This window comes from Dermochelys coriacea, chromosome 1 (assembly GCF_009764565.3).
Source record: "Dermochelys coriacea isolate rDerCor1 chromosome 1, rDerCor1.pri.v4, whole genome shotgun sequence".
Taxonomy (NCBI): Eukaryota; Metazoa; Chordata; order Testudines; family Dermochelyidae; genus Dermochelys; species Dermochelys coriacea.
The window spans coordinates 210,000,253-210,020,498 of NC_050068.2; the positions used below are offsets into that span (position 1 = coordinate 210,000,253).

At 42.7% G+C, this 20,246-nt stretch overlaps 1 protein-coding gene across 1 annotated transcript; it reads right to left on the reverse strand.

Moving 5' to 3' along the window:
- Positions 1–5,738: 5,738 nt before the first annotated feature.
- LOC119862057 (cystatin-A-like) lies at positions 5,739–17,736 on the reverse strand. The gene is made up of 3 exons (XM_038417970.2): positions 17,594–17,736; positions 12,085–12,186; positions 5,739–5,980 (listed from the first exon to the last, which is right to left on the reverse strand). Exons 1-3 carry the CDS (start codon positions 17,654–17,656, stop codon positions 5,843–5,845), a joined length of 303 nt encoding a protein of 100 aa, XP_038273898.2. The 5' UTR covers positions 17,657–17,736; the 3' UTR covers positions 5,739–5,842.
- Between the last annotated feature and the right edge of the window lie 2,510 nt (positions 17,737–20,246).

The window sequence follows — 20,246 nt, forward strand, 5'->3', positions numbered from 1 at the left end:
TCATAGAGTGGACCCCATTTGATGCAATTAACACAAGGAAGAAAAAGAAGAGCCCTTCTTCGTTTGTTGTTGTAATGAGATTTCAGAATAAGGCGGAACTAATTTGTGGCTCAAATTCTGAAGTCAGGAATGTTTTGTATTCTAAGAGGAACCCAAGGAGGCTGGGTCACCTGCTCTGCAGACCTTTTTCAGAAAACAATAGTAAAAGAATGCAGGCCATCTATCACTCTGTGTGTGTGTATGTGCGCGCGTGTGGGTATGTGAGAAAAGGAGAAATTATGTTAATATAATCCTGGCATCCATGCACTGTAAAACATGGTATTCAATGCTAAGGAAATATTGTTACATACACAAGACAAATTCTAGTACCTGACTGGCTCGTTTATCACATGACTGTTTTTAACTAATGTTTGAAATTGGTGAGTAATGCTCACCCATCATATCTCACATGTAAATGTCACCTATCTGGCTGCAGGTGAGGTGAGAGAAAATCATCACTTCTGAACCATTCAGGAAGAAGAGATTATTTGGCATGTGGTGTCCGTTTGGCTGTTCTTTGTGAGTAGCCCATCATATTTCTTTTTCGGGATACTTAACTTGATCTCCGTTATAGATTAGTTTAACACGTATTGAAAAATTGCTATGAAAGTGCTCCCTTGTGCTGATACAATATAAATAATGGGACACAGTGAATCAGAGAAATTCTGGAAACAGATATAGAAAGCAATGTATGCCGGCATCCATATGTACCAACCACCGTTTTAGTTAATATTAGCTCCTGTAAAAGCCAAATTTAACCTCATACCAAGATTATGGAAAATAAGGGACTATAACGCAAATGAACTGGGAGGAATTGTGACACACAATGTAGCTTGAGACATATCCACTGTGACTTCCTCAGGACTCCTCTATTCTGGGAAATACTCCCCAGGTACTCCCAGGTAGAATTGGATAATATCAGTGTCAAAAGTTTTATGGGGAATTCACAATACTCTGGATGCAGAGAAGGAAATGATTCCAGGATCAATGATTCTACAAGGTAGCATATTTAGGGTTAAAATCTGGGGTGTTGAGCTCAAGAAAAATTACTACAAAAATGATACATGAAATATGGTGTGATAATCAGTTAGCTACTGTTGTTAGATGTTCAGCTGTATATGTGTGTTCTCCTTGTATGCTGCCCCAGCTCTGCACAGACAGCCGGCACAGCAGACCTTGAGCAAACCGCCCAATGACCACAAGATCCGTTAAGGTACGAAGGTGCCAGGCCAGGTTTATTGTCAACAAAGCATGGTAATAGCACCTGGCAGACTCTACGAGGATCCTAAGACATGTATGCCTGTGACAAAGGACGCAGCTCAGTGAATAGAGGGATTTTCCATTCCCCCCCTCAGCTGGGCAAAGATACTCCCTCTGAGATACATCTTTATACCCTGATTCAAACAAGTTACATACTGCCTTTGACATAGTTACTGCCCCCTGACGTGACTAGTTATCACCCATCACCTTGTACATGTTGACTCAATCAGAACATCTCTATTACATACGGGCATCCTGACCTTATCTTTTAGGAGGGGTCGGTGTGTTCCTGTTATCCTTGGGGAATGTTTTTGTACCATCCTTGATATCAGGATGCTCTGGTACCACTCTTCTGAAATGTTTTGGTACCACTTAATATCGGGATGTGTTTGCGTGAGTACTTTGTGACTAGCACTTCTTAGGAATGTGTATTTCTGCAATAACAGCTCTGTTCTTGCCAAATTCTGTGAGCAGATCCTGCTTCATACAAGGGCTTATGTCTCAGGCTCTCTTCCTAATAGAGCTATTATGGATTTAACCAAGGGATTCTGGTAAATTTCCTTGGATAGAGAGTCACAGAAGAAGTCTGCATCCATTACTGATGTTGTACTTTTTAAATTTAAAGTACTACCCTTCTAATTAATTAATGCAAGAGCCACATTCCAGAGGCTGGTTAATCAGGTATTACATGGGTTCGAGGACTTTGCTATCAGCTACGTTGATGATATCACTATATTTAGTGACACCAGGGAGGAGCACAAAGCACAGGTGGGAAGGTATTGAGAAACCTCAGGGAGGCAGGCCTCACACTCAAGGTGTCAAAGCGTAGAATGGGGGCAGCAAAGATCCCTTTCCTGGGCCATTGGGTGGGTAGAGACACACATACACAGCAGATGTGCTACCTAGCAAAAGTGACAGGCAAACTGAGTAAGTCGCAAGTTACAAGGCTCAAACTCCACTTGCTAGAACAGTCCGTGAAGGTATTATCAGATCCTGAGGAGGTCCCGCATCTGCTATTCCTTTCCAACCTTACAGCCAAGGCTGAGATGGCCTGGTCCACCCTACTTTTAAAGTAATTGCTCAGGTGGGCCTTGCTATTCAATCCACGTGCCCCAGCACACTTGTGAGGCCTCTTGCATGCTCCTATTTCAAGCCAGTATTTCCCACACCATGGCCTTGTTCTGGCTGACAAGCAGCATAAAGCCATGCTAGGGTTCTGGTCAAGGGCCACCTCATCAGTAGAATTGGGCCTGGGATGGGATCCCTTGGCATCCTGGCTCCATCAGTGGAGTGGGGAGGGACAGACATAGATGGTGCTGGGGGAGGGAGACTGTCAGCGGAATACTATGCTGGTGATTGTTGTTACCAGCCATGAGAAGGGCATGGAGCAGGGTGCTGGCCTTTGGGAGATAGTTGAAGGCAAACTTGCAGGGTGATGGTGGATGATGATGAAATGGAGATAGATATTGACTGTGAAGATGACAGTGGCATAGATCAGATTCTGTTGTGCTGGAGATGAGGGGAGGTATCGGTCGATGTCCTCAGAGAGAGTGTGACCGGGTGACATGCTGCTTTTCAGTGATGCTGACCCTGACCAGAACCCCGTGTGCACAACCTGAGGACTCGCACCTGACTGATACGTGAATTCCATACAGCTTGAACAACCCTCACCCTGCTCTTCTGGGATAGGGATGGAGAGTGGTGGTAGCTGTGAACTGGCCAGCTCCATATTGGCCTTTCTTGGTTATGGCTGTGGCAGCTGCTCACTGGACCGTGCTTCTTTTGCCAGCAGGGGTTCATGTCTTCCCCATCCCACAATTCTGAGAAGGGTTTAATATCAATGGTATCCAAAGGAAAGAGTCAAGACCACATTATCTAAAAATCCAACCAGCTCAGTGTCTAGTGCCCAGATCCTCAATGGTATCCAGGCCCCTAACTCCCACTGGCTTCCTAAATACCTTTGGAACTGGGGCGACCGCTCAAATCAACACTTTATTTCACTCTCTTCCACCAGTGTCTCTCTTAAACCCCACCCACCTGCAGCTCACCTAACGGGGGAGAAGGAGCTCAGCACAGTACTTTATGTCATTCTTTAGCTACACACCAAGATGTGGATTCCAGATCTAGGGCTCGGGGTCTTGAAATAGACAACTGCTTAGGATATAAAACAGCACATTTGAATGTGTAGGTGGCGCTGGTATCCCTGGAAGCATCAAGGAGATCGTAAATACCTCAGTGCAGTTTATATACTAGTACACTGACGTCACTCTGAGCATCAAGTTGCACATTCACATAAGCTGCAAGTGTGTTTGCTTTGGGACACAGAAGAATATATTTACTGCACTGATTGAGAGAATTTTTCCATCCTGCAAATGGGAAATTTACACTATAGCAACAATTCCCACAATTGTATATGGGCATTTTGAGCTTGTATGTTAAAAGAGACATTGTCAACTTTTAATTTGTGTTTGCAGCCTTGTTGGAGCCATGTTGCTCCCAGGATATGAGAGAGACAAAGTAGGTGAAGTCATATCTTTTACTGGACCAACTTCTGTTGAGAGATGGTACAAGCTTTCGAGTTAATGAGTCAAGGGAAAGAAAACAAATCAGGGTGTCTAATCTAAATACAAGTTGGGACTGTTATTATTAAGCATAAAGGTAATGCATGTCTTAGGAGGCCACTTGAAATGATGTGGGCAATAAAGGTTAGATGGTTATGTAAAAGGAGTTTGAAGTAGGCTATTAAGAGTTAGCAGGCAGGTGCTGTTCCAAATTGTTGTAACAAGCCATGAAATTAATGTCCCTATTAAATCCATGGTCTTTAGCTTCTAGCAGCATTATAAATGTAAGTTCCCAGGCTCATCATCTGAAGGTGTTGTGCAGGTTTCCTTTGAGAATGAGTTTTGAAAGATCAGATATGGAGTGATCACTTTTTGAAAAGTGTTCGCTGAGAGGTGATATGATGGCTTTGACTATTACATACCTGGGAGTATTCTGTGCCAGAAAATTAAAAATTCTGCACACAGTATTTTAGAATTCTGCATATATTAGTTATCAAAATATCACAATATAATCATGCCAGTGTCTGTCAGCAAGTATGTCTATAACAATACAGACAACTAAAAAGATTCAGGAATTTTTTTTTGACAAATAGAATCCTTACTAAGTATATTAATATAGAACTTTAAGTACGTCATTTAAACTACAGAAACGTATTTCCCACACCCCTCAGAAGCAGTGCAAAGGCTTGGGGGAGTCAGGGGTAATGGACGAGCTGAGAGAGAGGGAAGGAGCCTGGGATTGAACCTGGACTGCTTTTAGGTGCGGGTGGGAGAAGTATGGAATAGTTTCTTTTTTCTGGGGGAGTGGGGAGCCTTCCCCCATGCAGACCCTGACTGACCCCGAGCCTCTCCCATTCAGTCAGGCACATCTGCCCCTGTCCCTGTGTGTCCCTGCACCCCCACATTATTTGATTAAAAGAGTTATTTCGGAAAAGATTTGATAGTTTCTCTACGTTCCTGTGTGAATTAGTGCGTGGGGTGTTTTTTTAATTCTTTCTAGTAGGTGGTGTCAGAGATTTGTCTGTTGATCTTGTTGACACAGTTATGATTAGGGACTACAATAGTGCCCCCTTTGTCTACGGTTTTGATCATTATCTGATGGTTGGATTTCAGGGACTATCCCCTGGGTGGTACAGAGACTGCAGTGGATGTAATGCAGGGGTGGCGAAACTGGCTTGTGAGGCACATGTGGCTCTTTTACTGTTAAAGTGCAGCTCACAGAGCCCCGCACACCCCCACCCTCCATTCTCCACCTCCATCTCCAGAGTGGGGGCAGGGGGCAGGAACCTTGGGACCTTGCAGCAGGGAGATGGAGGGGTCTCAGGGCTTCAGGAGGAGCGGGGCTGAAACACTGGGCCCTGGCAGGCGCCTCCTGTGGGGCTGAAGATTGTTGTATGCGGCTTGGAGAGTCAGTAAATTTGGCCACCCCTGATGTAATGGATGTCTGAGGATTTCACAGTTGATTTTTTTTCCTGAAGCAATTGATATAATGACCCACTGTGTGCTTTTCTTCACTGTGGGGTGTCCAATCAGATGACTTTTTTTCTTGTGACTGTCAGTCGGGATGTGGTGGTAGTTTTGGGTGGTGTCTTTGTTGTGAAAGATTTACTTGAGGTGGAGTTGGCTGAAGAATTCTTCTAGGTCTCTACATTAGTAGCATCATTAGCAGAAAGCAGCAAACCTGGAGAAAGGGGACAGTCAAGCTCATGGACTAAGCAGATTCTAATGGAAGCATTTTTGGGGGAGATGCAGTGCTGAACCGTTGCTATTTGGGTAGATCCAGCACATTTCCTTGGAGGCCTTTTGTAAGTTAGCCGCAGTTATTTACCACTGGAATCAAGACAGACCTTCTGTTACATGCAACATGGAAACACAAACTTAGTTTTCAAAATCAGATAAATTTAATTTCCTTCATGTATTGGCACTGGCGCTATGAGCTCGGAGTTTGCAGAAAGAGCAACAAAGAGCCTATCCCAAGCATCTCATTCAAAATCGCTCAGTGGATCATTTTTGGTTTTACCACTCTGATAGCTGGTAAGACTGGGCCCCTGGTTCACATAAGGAAGGCTTTGGAACACCCTCAAGTGTACACACTCATCGGTGCTGTTGCTGATGGAGACCTGAAAGACAAGGAGAATGAGACAGCCATGGACTAAGCAGATTCTCATGAAGGGATGTTTTGGGGAGATGAAGTGCTGAACCTTTGAATAGCTACAAAATAAAAATTAAATCACACACGGTATCATTCAGTTCCCTAAACCTGGTCTGTAGAGACTATCCCATTTCATATATGTGTGAGCAGAAACAGGCTTGTGTGTCCAAATTAGGGTGTTCCTGATGACCAGCAGAAATAGAAATAAGAAAAGGAGTACTTGTGGCACCTTAGAGACTAACGAATTTGAGCATAAGCTTTCGTGAGCTACAGCTCACTTCATCGGATGCATTTTTCACCAAATGCATCCGATGAAGTGAGCTGAAGCTCACGAAAGCTTATGCTCAAATAAATTTGTTAGTCTCTAAGGTGCCACAAGTACTCCTTTTCTTTTTGCGAATACAGACTAACACGGCTGCTATTCTGAAACCAGAAATAGAAATGTTATCCCTGACCCCACAAGGCCAAATTCAACCCTGCCATAAGAAGGTGTCACTTCCATTGGTTTCTCCAGGAGTTGCAGCTATTTATGCCTGGCCAGAATTTAGGTCATATTCTTCATACCCCAAAGTTATCCTTCCCACTCAACCCCTTCATCTTCTGCCTTTGCACATAACCTTGGGTATCTGAGGGAAGTAAATGAGAGTTTGCTCTACAAAAAATCTGACTGAAAACTTTTGGGTTTAACAATCAGTTTTTCCTAAGGCTAAGTCTCATTGACTTCACTCAGATCCCATGCCTAGACTGGCAGTGAAAGAGTTAATCCTTTTTACCCTCGGAAGGCCAGAGCTGTAGGCAAAGACACTGGAGGAGGGGGCAAAGAAAGCTGAATGCTGGGGTGAAGTAAGCCAACACCCTCACAGGGGCTGGGTGAAGATTTTTCAGACAAATATTTTATTCACCAAAAAAAAAATGCAGTTTCAAATCTACCAAAACTATTTGTGAATTTTTGTGAATTTTGACTGTCTCTCAAATCAAAAAATATTTTTTTGGAAATGCTGACAAAAACTGTTTCAATATTTCCAAATCGATTATTTTTGATTTTTTGGGGGAGAGAGATTTACAAAATGGCCAGAGGAGGAGATGGTGGTGTCCCACCTTATAACTTTTAGTCCACGTGGTTGGGGGTATTCAGGTGGGGTATGGAAGACCTGGGTTCAATATCATCCTCATGTGATGTGCAGAAGGGAGTTGATTTGGGGTTTCCTGCCTCTCAACAGAGTGCTCTAAGCAGTAGGCTATGAGGTATTCAAGAGGAGGTTTCTCTGTTTCGCTTATTGAAGCTGTTCCACTGGGTATAAATAATCAGTGGGCCAGAAACAAAGAGATTGACTCCATAGCCTGCTGCTTAGGCACTCAGCTGGGAGGTAAGAAACAAATTCAAATCCCATCCCCTGCAAGTTGTCTCCTGTTGTACAAAAATCCTGTTTTTTACAGTCTCTCTTTTATAGAACCACCCAACATTTAAGCACCACTGGTATTCACAAAATCCCCACAATCCCCACTCAGCTGCCACGTAACTCTGGAGGTGCCTATATGCCCTCAGCACCTACATTTTTGTTGTAAAAGTCCCCTAGTTGCCTAAATTTCTGCCACTGGGCATGTGCACTAGTGTCTCAAGCAGGTGCCTAGACACCTAACTCACATCTAACCCCCAGAGGGATTCTCATACTAGGCTTTGTCCTGCCCTGCTTACCTGCAGGGCCTGATCCAGTAGGTGTGCTCAGAGTACACCTGGCGCCACAAAACATGGAGGAGAACAACCTTCCTTATGGCCTTTAGCCCAGTGGTGTCACCTGGACCGTGTGAGACCCCATTCAATTCCCTCTTCTGCAAGAGGAGACAAAGGGAATTGGTCATGGGTCTTCTACTTGTTGGAGGAATGTTCTAACCACTGGGCTATAGGATAAGCTGAGGCAGGGGCGCTCTCTGAGTCTCCCACTGAAGCTGTTCCCCTGTGTAACTAATTAAATATGCACTGGCCCAAACAGAAAGCGAGTGACTCTGTAGTTCAGTAACTAGGGCACATGCCTGACATGTGGGAGACCATCTTCAAATCCCTTCTCCCCAGAAGGCAAAGGAGGGGAATTGAACCAGAGTCTCCTATCACCCAAACAAGTATCCTAACCACTGGCATAAAGGTTGTAAGGAAGTCAGCCTGCTCCTCCTTTCCCCTCTGGCTGTTTTGTGGGAAGTCAGACTTGTGCCACCCTTTGTCTTGCAAGAAACAGCTTAGGCACCTGATGCCAGGAGAAGGCTTTGTCATAGGTTCTAAGGCCAGAAGGGACAATTATGATTATCTGGTCTGATCTCCGGTAAAACACAGGCCATTGAACTCCCCCAAAATAAGTTCTAGAGTAGATCTTTTAGCAAAAGATCCCATCTTGATCCAAAAATGTTCAGTTCTGGAGAAATCCACCATGACCCTTGACAAATTGTTCCAATGGTTAATTGCTCTCACCATTAAAAACGTACTGCTGTTTCAAAGATACTCCTAGCTTCAACTCTCAGCCATTGGATCATGTTATGCCTTTCTGTGCTAAAGTGAAGAGCCCATTCATTTTACAATGTTTTTTACCCATGCAGGTATTTACAGAAAGTAATGAAGATAACCCTTAACTTACTCTTTGCTAAACTGAATAGACTGAGCTCTGAGTCTCACTATGAGGCACGTTTTCTAATCCTTTAATCATTCTTGTGACTCTTCTCTCAACCCTCTCCAATCTCTCAACATCCTTCTTGAATTCTGGGCATCAGAACTTGACACAGTATTCCAACAGTGGTCGCACCAGTGACAAGTAGAGAGACAAAATAGGCAAATCTCAAGTAGGGGTAGAGAGGCTGTTTATGCATCCTAGGATCAACATCAGGCTGACAGGTCTATAATTACCCAGGTCATCCCATTTATCCATTTTAAAAATTGGAACTTAAGCTTTCTTCCAGTCTTCTGAAACTTTCCCAGTGCTTTAAGACTTATTGAAAAATCAACATTAACAGTCCAGTGAACTCCTCAGCCAGCTCTTTTAAAACTCTTGAATGCACATTATCTGATACTGCTAATCTGAACATGTCTAACTTAAGTAGCTTCTGTTTAACAACCTCCAGAGATATTAATGGAATAGAAAGAGTGTTATCACCATAGGTAGAGATTATATCTGTTTTTCCCACAACTATTTATTGAACACTTCTGCCTTTTCTAGCCTGTGACTCCCAAGCAGAGACAGGTGCCTCTTTCACTCTGTACCTCAAAGTAGCACCCTGGAACACCCATATTCACCTCTGTCATATAATTATGATATAGTTCATACAAAGCATGCTATGTAGGGTATCATATGAAAGGTCATGATCTGCTGAAACCCATTGTTCTGTTAAAATATGTATATCGTTTGAGGTTATAAGATTTTGCTGTATGGTTGTTAATGAAATACGTTGTGAGTTTGGAAGTCACCCAATGCTAGTTCTCCAAGGACCATAACAAAAGAGGGTACCAATAGCCGGGTGGGCGTTGAACAATCACCACCTGCCATTGACCAGCAGGGGAATATTATACAAGGGATTTACAATTCAAGGACAGTTGCGCAAGTACCACACATTGCGGACTGCTCAACTTAATGACTCGGTTGCACAAGACCACAACAGGGGTTTGCTCAACCCTGTGATTCAGCTAGGCCCACCAGATATGGCTGGGCTAGTGTCTTCCAGGCATATGGACTGAGGAAATAAAATAGGGGAGAGTGGCATCATGCTTTGGCCTTTATCCTCCCACACCTATGTTGGAAGCAACAAGAACACTGGGAAGACAAAGCCTTGAACTGAGAAGACTGGTCCCAGGCTTAAAGGGGAAGCCTGTGTATTAAGAACATCACATCTAGCGGGGTGAGAAAACTGCTTGTTCCAAATACTACCTAGTCTAATAAAATGATTTAGACTGTGTGATTAGCTTTTATTTTCTTTGGTAATTTACTTGGACCTTTTAAGCCTACCACTTATAATCACTTAAAAAAATCTATCTTTCTGTAGTTAATAAATCTGTTTTATATTTTATCTAAAGCAGTGTGTTTTGGTTGAAGTGCTTGGGAAATCTCAGCTCAGTTTACAAAGGATAGTTGTGTGTCCTCTCCACATTGAGGGAGGGGCAGGCTGGATAATAAATTTACACCGATCAGGTTTCTGACCAGGACAAGATGGTATAGTTCTGGGCTGCAAGGCTGTGGGCTTGGTAGATTAGCTGGTGCCTTTCTCTGTGTGATTCGTGAGTGGCTCAGGGAGCATTCATGCAATTTAGCTGGGTGTGGGGCTCCACGTGCTGTTGTGCTGAATGATAACAGTGCCTGGAGGGGTTTGCTGCTTGTCAGTACCAAAGCATTGCGAGAGACAGCCCAGGCTACAGAGTTAAGAGAGCCCAGTGGTACCCCAGTTCCAGGTTGTACACTGGGGATCACATCACAGTGCCTAACTCCAGACTGGAGTTGATACCCAAGTTCCTTTGAGGGAAAGCACTCAGGACAGACACCGCTCTCCTCAGCATTTCCTATTGGCTAGCTTAAGCATCTCCTCTTTCAGTGTGTATGCTTTTGTAGATTCCATTCTTAGGCTCCGAACTTTCCCCATCCATTGTGTAGGGAGCCTGAACACACCTAATTCACAAAAAGAAAAGGAGTACTTGTGGCACCTTAGAGACTAACAAATTTACTAGAGCATAAGCTTTCGTGAGCTACAGCTCACTTCACGAAAGCTTATGCTCTAATAAATTTGTTAGTCTCTAAGGTGCCACAAGTACTCCTTTTCTTTTTGCGAATACAGACTAACACGGCTGCTACTCTGACACCTAATTCAGGCTTTGTGAATTCCAGTGGGTGACTAAGCATCTAGAAGTTAGAGGCTCCAATGCCCACCTACCTTAGAAAAACCTCTCTATCCATGTCCCTCAGACAGTTGCTCTCACTTGCAATCCATTGGGAAAATTTCAGGTGCAGGAGGCAGAACATTCTGAACAGATGGCCGTAAATGACTGAACTCATTGCCACAGGAGATCAGAATGAGACCTGGGCCAGGAGTGTTTAGAGCCCAATGAAAACCCAACTCCTTTGATAAGGCCTTCTCACAACAACAAAGCTAAAAAGACCCGCCATTTCTCCGAGAGACGGAGCAGACTGGGCCTTTGGGCCCCAGGCAGCCATTTGACCACAGGACCCCCTGTTTTGAGGAAACATTAGGGAACAGGGGAAATTTCCGCTACCATTAAAAAAAAAGTTTCTAGCCTTTTCCCTTCATAAAGGGCCTTGTAAAATGTAAGCGGATCAAGGGAACAAGGGGTTGGACTACTTCTGCAGCAGAAGGTTGAGGGGACATAGAAACCTACCCCTCCCAAACAAACACACATACTGTTTTTAAAATTGCTCAGAGGAGTTTGAGGCGTGTACCACAGAATCCTCTCAGTAACATTCCCCAAAATCCCTAGACCGGCCCTGTGCCTACTGCGCTGATCATGGCGAAGAGGATTCTGTGTCCTCTCAGGGCCTGGAGACGACAGGTTGAAAAAGCCATTGTTTTGCCCACCTGCCCAAACAACAGCTAAGGCCAGCTCTAAGAGGGAGAGCTGAGAAAGCAGTTGGAGAGAGTTCAATGGAGATCGCCCTCTTGGCAATCCTAAAATTTTACAATATACAGCTGAAAGAGTTCAGAGTAGCAGCCGTGTTAGTCTGTATCCGCAGAAAGAACAGGAGGACTTGTGGCACCTTAGAGACTAAAATTTATTTGAGCATAAGCTTTCGTGAGGTCCTCCTGTTCTTTTAGCTGAAAGAGTGTGACTCATGCTTTATAAATACTAAGATAAAATTAAATGAGATTCACAAAACAAGCTGTTTATCTTTTCTATTTTTATTGCGAAATAGCATCCAACAGGAGGTAATCCCTACCTTGATTAAAAGTCATATTGGGACCTTTTCCTGCAACGTTTGCTCACTATTTAAACATCTTGCTTTAAGGCACTCAAAATTATACCTATGTTCTTCTTCAGTTAGAAGACTTATGCAATGATGGAAGAAGTGGGGGATTTCGTTGAGTACTGACCTTAATGAAGTAGTTTGTTCCAGCAACCACTTGAGTTTTATATTTTAGGGCTACAAAGACTGGATACGTCTTTGTCACTCTCTCTTCCAGCTGTGGCTTCACCTGTAGAAAAAAGAAAGAGAGTTAGGTGGTGTAATGGGGTCAGCAAACCTCCTTCTCATTGTATGTCTACTGCCTCAGTTTCTTCTTCTCAGCTTCCCAAAGAATGCACAAAGACTGACATGCAGCACACAACATTTCCCTTCTTTGGGCCTTGCTTATTAACAATTCAACTCAACTCAACTCAGATCTTCCAGCCTTATTCCTTAGGCTCCACAGTTCCTTGCAACCAGGCTTCACACCCCCGTGAAAACAAGGATTGCTGCCTGGCTTTACCTGAAATACCTCTCACCTGAAGCTCCTGCTTTCTGCAAACATCTCCCCCAAAACACCTGTCCATCCACTGACCTCTGAGTCTGTCTAGCCCAGCTCCCTCCTAAAGGGGGCTCCACCTCCAGTATGCCATCACATCATACTTGGTCACTATGATACAGAGGCCCATTGCTGCCAACTGGCAAAAGGTTCGCTCTTCTCTACAAGCGACTCCTGTCTAGGCCTGACAAACTCACTACACCTAAAACACGGCTTTCATGGTATTCACCCATGAAGATTAGCATGTGAGGTCTCTGTTGAAAACTTGTAACTTATCAAACCCATAATCAGTGTGAGATGTGTGTACGGGTGATATTTAAAGAATAATGTAACTGTATTGAAAATTATGCCTCCATGGTCTTGGAGGGAAAGTGAGTGACTAGGGAAATAATATGTCTCGGTGATGGACAATTCAAGCGCGAGGGAGTTGTCACCCATCCTGGGCTAGCCAATTATGTATTGCATTACTCATTGCCTGCCTTGGCACCAACCCAGAAAAATCAATCGAAAAACCATCAAAGAAACTAAGCATCGAAATCACTTGAATGTGAAAAGGAATAATAGGACATTGTGTGGATCACCCTGTTTGCTGAATAAAGACAAGAGACTGATTTGGTATATCCCAGGGTGGAGAAAGACGCTCTGTACACATTGACTAAGGATGTACCTTGAGAAGCAGGGGTGCTTCATGAAAGATTGGGTCCTGGCTCCTTGGGGCTAGCAAATGCAGCAAAAGACTGAACTGTGGGCTAAGAATCTACATTATTAGATAGGAAAGGTAACTTAAGTGTAGGCCCTAGTTTGCGGTTAATATGGAACCATCTGTTTCCATTACTCACACTTGTTTCCATTTAATCTTAAATACATTTTCTTTTGTTTTACTGTAAGTAAACTGAAGCGTTGGGTGTGCCACAGGAGCTGTTATCTAAGGTAAACCTGCGGTCCACTCTTCCTTTTGGAGTGGAGGAACTGGGATTTCTGTGGTGTCCAGGGATCCGGGGCTGGATATCACAGGGGGACACTTCAAAGGGACTCAGAGGTGCACCTATGTTGAATCTGCAGGGCAAAGGCAGGGCTGGTACAGCCCAGAGGAGAGTGCCTGAGTGGTTGACAGGCTGGTTGTGTTAGGGAGCTAACACCCAGCTGGCAAAGGCAAGACTCCCTTGTGCTGAAGGCAGGTTTGGATAGATGTGTTTATGCAGGGGAACAACTTTAAACGCCGTGGATTTTTAAAATTTATTCAGTGCCAGTACTTCAAAAATAGATGTAGAACAAGGAGTGTTTCCCATGATAACATACATCTGAAAGGAAGGGAAGTTTGGGGCTCATCAGTGAATTGACAGAGGCGTTATCAATGACCTCTTCAAAGGCTAAGTACCACTATCACAGTTCAGGGCAACTGCACCTGCAGTCCCCCCTTGTGTCCACCAAGTGGAGGCCCCCAGCTTTTCAGGCATCACCTCTCTTGGGCAAAGGCCCATGTCTCTCTCCCTCCTGACCAGGGAGTTCAGGCTGCACAGCTTCCTAATCTACAAGGTGATATCTCCAGCAAGCCAGACTGCCTAAACAGGCCAGCGTCTGTGCTGCTTTCTCTCCACAGGCTCTGAACATGGAGTGCCAGCAGTGACAGGTTATTACACAGATCTTTCTAAGCAAGCACATTTATTCTTAAGGTAAAAGCATTACAAAGGAAACATTAACACAATATAAACGTACACACGCTAAAAAATTTACCAGAGGTCATCCAAGCTCTAACCTAGGACTCTGGTAGGTTAAGTCTTTCCATCCTTTCCACAAGGATTGTCCATTTGCTGGATCAGAAAAAAGGCCCCAGGTCAGTTTAAACTATTTATCTAAAAATCCTTTTAACCAGTAAATACAAGTACCTCTCCAGGTAGTGTTATAATCTGAATTAATTTGCCTCACCTCCCCACACTGTTCTTAGTTCCTAGAGGGCTATGGTTCCCCTCCCCCATTGAATTATGTACAATCCCTCAATCATACATAAATGTTTCCATTTTTAATTCAGTGAACTCCTATAATACTAATTAATGCAATATGGTTTGTCCAGGATATGGCAGGTGAGTGTCATATCTGTCACAATCAAGTGACTTTTTAAAATTTTCCCTAAGACTTTTTTTGATTACACTCACCTGATGGGGTCATTGGAGTGCTATGGTACATCAACCCTTCTCAGATACAGATATTCGGTGTCTCAGAGGAAAGCATTCAAGAAACTTCAGCTGTGAGGCAGCATGGACTGCAACAGCTAGTGGGTCCCAAAAAGCTCCGACACACAGCGCAAAGGAAATACTAATTTACCAAGGCTGCCAGAAAAGGACAAATACCCTAGGCTCACTAAACAGTTCAGAGTAGTTCTCAGTTTACCCTTTGTGGGACAGTTCAAATAAAGATTGGGGTCCTCAGGCCTCACTATCTTAATATCTTAATCCATTCATGCAGTAGAGGTAGTTGGTCAGAGTTCAGTTCTGTTGTACGACTCATTGGGAGCCCCTCGAGCCTTGTTCTTCCACACTGATGCAGCATCTTCTGCTTGAGTGTCAACTCTGGAGCAGCTGTTCCAGTGCGTCACATGCCGCCACTCTCAACCCAAATGCTGCAATCACAACACTCCTCCCAAAATCCCAATACACCCACTCTTGACTAACTATTCTCCCAGTTCCCATGGAACCTTTCCTTTCTGCTGCTCTCAGCAGATTTACCAAACTACGCCCAAGCTTTCCACTTCTTTGGAAGTGTTAAGTGTCCCCTCAGCACCAGCTGTCCTTGTCTCAGACAAATAAACTGTCATCCTCCACCCCCACCATTCATGACCTTCCCAACCTCCAAGCACTATTTACCCATCAGTTATTTATTGAAAGGGCCCATCTCTTCAAGGGAGGTCAAGCAGCCAGCTGCCTAGTCCCCATATGGACAGTTTGAAGCCTTTGGCTCATGCCTAACTAATGTAGGACAAGGAGATTTAATAAGTAATACATTCCTGAACAAATGTATTGTTGGTTGTTGTTTCTGGACTCAGCTAGGATTAGGGCAGAAATGAAGGTATCACTCAGAAATGAAGGTATCAGCAAGTCTGTGGCTGACACAGGAATCACATCTGTCTCATGACTACCAGTCCCAGGGCACCAGCCACACTCCATTGTGCTTCATTCATTAGCTAACTGGGAACTTTGACCATTTCTTTAAAAGCATCTAGTCAATAAAGGCAATTCATGTATTTAAGCCAATCAACAATGACATTTTTCTGCTGGCAGCCACTTTCCCTTTCCATAAAAAGGTGCATGAAGGGTGGGGTGAGAGCCACCACGAGTCTTCTAGTCAGCAGTCAGGTAGTCAGATGCTCTCTGTTGCTAAAAAATACCATGGAGTTCCCAGGTGACTCACAAATGCCAGATACTATTCAAAATCTACTTCTCCAAGGCACACACAGATCTAAGCACAAGACAAAAAAGTTTCACCTTTTAGAAAATAAAGAACAATGAAAATTGTATTTACATTCTTTAAAGATCACTGAACAGATGAGTACTTTAAATGAGGGGTTCTCAACCTTTCTTTCTGAGGGCCCCCCAGCATGCTATAAAAATTCCACAGCCCACATGCTCCACAACTGTTTTTGGGCATATCCAGTAGATTAAGAGCTAGGGCCAGCAGTAGGGGGTGGCAACCAGGCCAATTGCTTGGGACCCCAAGCTGCAGGGGGCCCTGCAAAGCTAAGTTGCTCAGGCTTCGGCTTCAGCCCCGGGTGGCAGGGCTTGGGCTTTCTGCCCTGCGCCCCAGCAAGTCTAATGCCAACCCTGCTCTCTGGTTTATTTAAGCAGACCCCTGAAGCCTGCTTGCAGCCTCCCAGCTTGAGAACTGGTGCTTTAAATCATTCCAAGTACATGACACTTTCCTGAAAGTAGTTCAGATATCATACATATCTGCCCTCCAGAGGCAACACTCTGCTCTCACTTAACAGGGGAGTAATTTTAAGAACGTCAATTGACCCATGTGAATGAAAGCAGAATCTGACTTGAAGATTCACCTTTTGCGCCATATTTGTGTCCACTGAAAACTAAGAATTGTGGCCTCATTTCTGACACATGCTGGGAGCACATTTAAACTTGGATTCTAAGATTTTTTGGACAGACCATCTGTTACGTTTCTACAGTGAGCATACATACAACAGCAGTAATATTTTGTAGTTCTATAGTGCCTTTCGAGGAAGAATCTCAATGTGTCTTACAAATATGAAACTTATTGTCTACACAGGTGCTTCTACCGCTGCAACTATCAGTGGAACTGTACTGGTAGTTAATTAGGCAGTGTAGACTCAGCTTCAGGTGCTTGTACTGACCACTAGAGCTTGCTGTCTTTCATATATTTCTATCTGCAACACAGCCATAAATGTCTCTAGAGCTCCCAGAAGACTGAAAAGCAGAATATCAGAAGACTGGAAGAAAGCTAATGTGCTACTATTTAAAAAGGATAAATGGGATAACCCAGGTAATTATAGGCCTGCCAGTCTGACACTGATTTTGGGTAAGAAATTGGAGCAGCTGATATAGGTCTTGATTAATAAAGAATTAAAGGAAATCACTTTACTTAATGCTAATCAATGGGGATGTATGGAAAATAGATCCTTTCAAATGGATTTGATATCTTTTTTGATGAAATTGTAAATGTGGTTGATAAAAGGCAACACCGTTGATGCAATAGATTACTGTATGGCATTATACTTGGTGCCGCATGACATTTTGATTAAAAAGCTAGAACAATACAAAATTAACTTGGCCACCTTAAATGGATTAAAAGAATGAAAAGTTCTATGCCTATGCTATACAGGAGGTCAGACTAGATGGTCCCTTCTGGCATTGGCAGATACAAATCGAAGAATTTCCTGGACTGGAGTGCAGTCACTTCTTCAGCAATTTTTCCATGCCACATACTACATGCTTCTAATCAATCAAGAGGGCTTCCATTTACAATGCTTCTTGTTAGATTTTAAAGTAAATGTTAGCTTCATTCCATAATCTCTCTGGAATTTGCTTTTGTGCTACTAGTTTTTGTTTTGCATCTTTCATGGGATGCAACTCACCTGGTCAGCAATCTCTTGGATTTCTGGAGTCGCGGGTGGGGTCTCGGTTAAGCCTCCAGGCATTATAATGGCAAATAACTTCTTAGGATGTTTGGAAACTCTGACAAGCAAAATCTAGAGCAAGAATAGTCAGACATCTGATATTATATAGTCACACAGTCATGTGGTTTGTATACGTGGAGTTTACCATTGTCAGGCTTGTGAGGGGAGAGGAGGGAAGAAAGGAACAAAACAAAATAAAAAAATGTAATATTGTCAATAGTAAGTGAGAGAGTGTACTTTAAATATCATTATGTGTATAGTGCTCTGTGGACACCAGAAAAGCAGAAAACAAATAACTCTCCGACCCCTATTAATTATGGCAGTTGGTTCAGGCTGGTTGGCAATTTCTTGACTCATCACCAGTTTCAACACCTCTCATTGGGGTAAAAAGAAAAGGAGTACTTGTGGCACCTTAGAGACTAACAAATTTATTAGAGCATAAGCTTTCGTGAGCTACAGCTCACTTCATCGGATGCATTGTGAGCTGTAGCTCACGAAAGCTTATGCTCTAATAAATTTGTTAGTCTCTAAGGTGCCACAAGTACTCCTTTTCTTTTTGCGAATACAGACTAACACGGCTGCTACTCTGAAACCTGTGTTTATGGCCTGTGTTACATAGGAGGCCAGACTAGATTGTCACAGTGGTCCCTTCTAGCCTTGGAATTTATGAATTTAAAGGAAATCTAAATGTGTAAACTTAGTTAATGCACCCATTGTAGCTGATCTATCGATTATATATTAATTAGGGCTCTCAAGTGATTAAAAAATTAATCACAATTAATTGCATTGTTAAACAATAATAGAATACCATTTATTTAAATAGTTTTGCATATTTTCTACATTTTCAAATATACTGATTTCAATTACCACATAGAATACAAAGTGTACAGTGCTCACTTTATATTTAATTTTATTACAAATATTTGCACTGTAAAAAACAAAAGAAATAGTATTTTTCATTTCACCTAATACAAGTACTGTAGTGCAATCTCTTTATCATGAAAGCTGAATTTACAAGTGTTGAATTAGGTACAAAAAAAACTGCATTCAAAAATAAAACAATGTAAAACTTTAGAGCCTACAAGTCAACTCTGTCCTAGTTCTTGTTCAGCCAATTGCTCAGACAAACAAGTTTCTTTACATTTGCAGGAGATAATGCTGCCAGCTTCTTATTTACAGTATCGCCTGAAAGTGAGAACAGGCATTCACATGGCACTCTTGTGGCCGGCAACGCAAGATATTTATGTGCCAGATGCATTAAAGATTCATATGTCCCTTCATGCTTCAACCACCATTCCAGAGGACATGTATCCATGCTGGTAACGGGTTCTGGTGGATAACCATCCAAAGCAGTGCAGACCAACACATATTCATTTTCATCATCTGAGTCAGATGCCACCAGCAGCAAGGTTGTCTTTCTTTTTTGGTGGTTTGGGTTCTGTAGTTTCTGCACTGGACTATTGCTCTTTTAAGACTTTTGAAAGCATGCTCCACAGCTAGTCCCTCTCAAATTTTGGAAGGCACCTCCAATTTTTAAACCTTGGGTCAAGTGATGTAGCTATCTTTAGAAATTTCACATTGGTATCTTCTTTGTGTTTTGTCAAATCTGCAGTGAAAGTGTTCTTAAAATGAAAATGTGCTGGGTCATCATCCAAGACTGCTATAACATGAAATATATGGCAGAATGTGGGTAAAACAGAGCAGGAGACTACAATTCTCCCCCAAGGAGTTCAGTCACAAATTTAATTAACACATTTTTTTAATGAGTGTCATCAGGATGGAAGCATGTCCTCTGGAATGGTAGCCAAAGCATGAAGGGGCATATGAAAGTTTAGCATAACTGGCATGTAAATACCTTGCAATGCCTTAGAGATTGGTTGAACAAGAAGTAGGACCGAGTGGACTTGTAGGCTCTAAAGTTTTACATTGTTTTGTTTTTGATTGCAGTTATGTAATTAAAATAAAATCTACATTTCTAAGTTGCACTTACATGATAAAGAGATTACACTACAGTACTCATATGAGGTGAATTGAAAAATACTATTTCTTTTGTTCACCATTTTTACACTGCAAATATTTGTAATAAATAACAATACAAAGCGAGCACCATCAACTTTGTATTCTGTGTTGTAATTGAAATCAATATATTTGAAAATATAGAAGAACATCCAAAAATATTTAATATTTTTCAATTGGTATTCTATTGTTTAACAGTGCAATTAAAACCGTGATTAATTGCGATTAATTTTTTTAATCATGATTAGTTTTTTTATTTAATTGCGTGAGTTAACTGCGATTAATCGACAGCCCTAGTATTAATTATATTGATTATTTAAGAATTCCCAGTTGTCACTTTGATGGTAGGCAGATCCTTGTCTCAAGATCAGGCCCAGTATTATTAAAATTACTATATAGTTGTGAACCCCAGTGTGCACAGTTGCAACACTCACACTATAGGAACTCTTCCGTATTTACGAACAATTTATTAATACATTTAGCAAAGTTACAAACACTCCACCCCATCAAGGTAGATAGACAGACTACAGAACATCCATTTGAACATCCATCTAGGCCCCCCATCCCTTGCAGGACAACCTGAAATGTGAGCCAT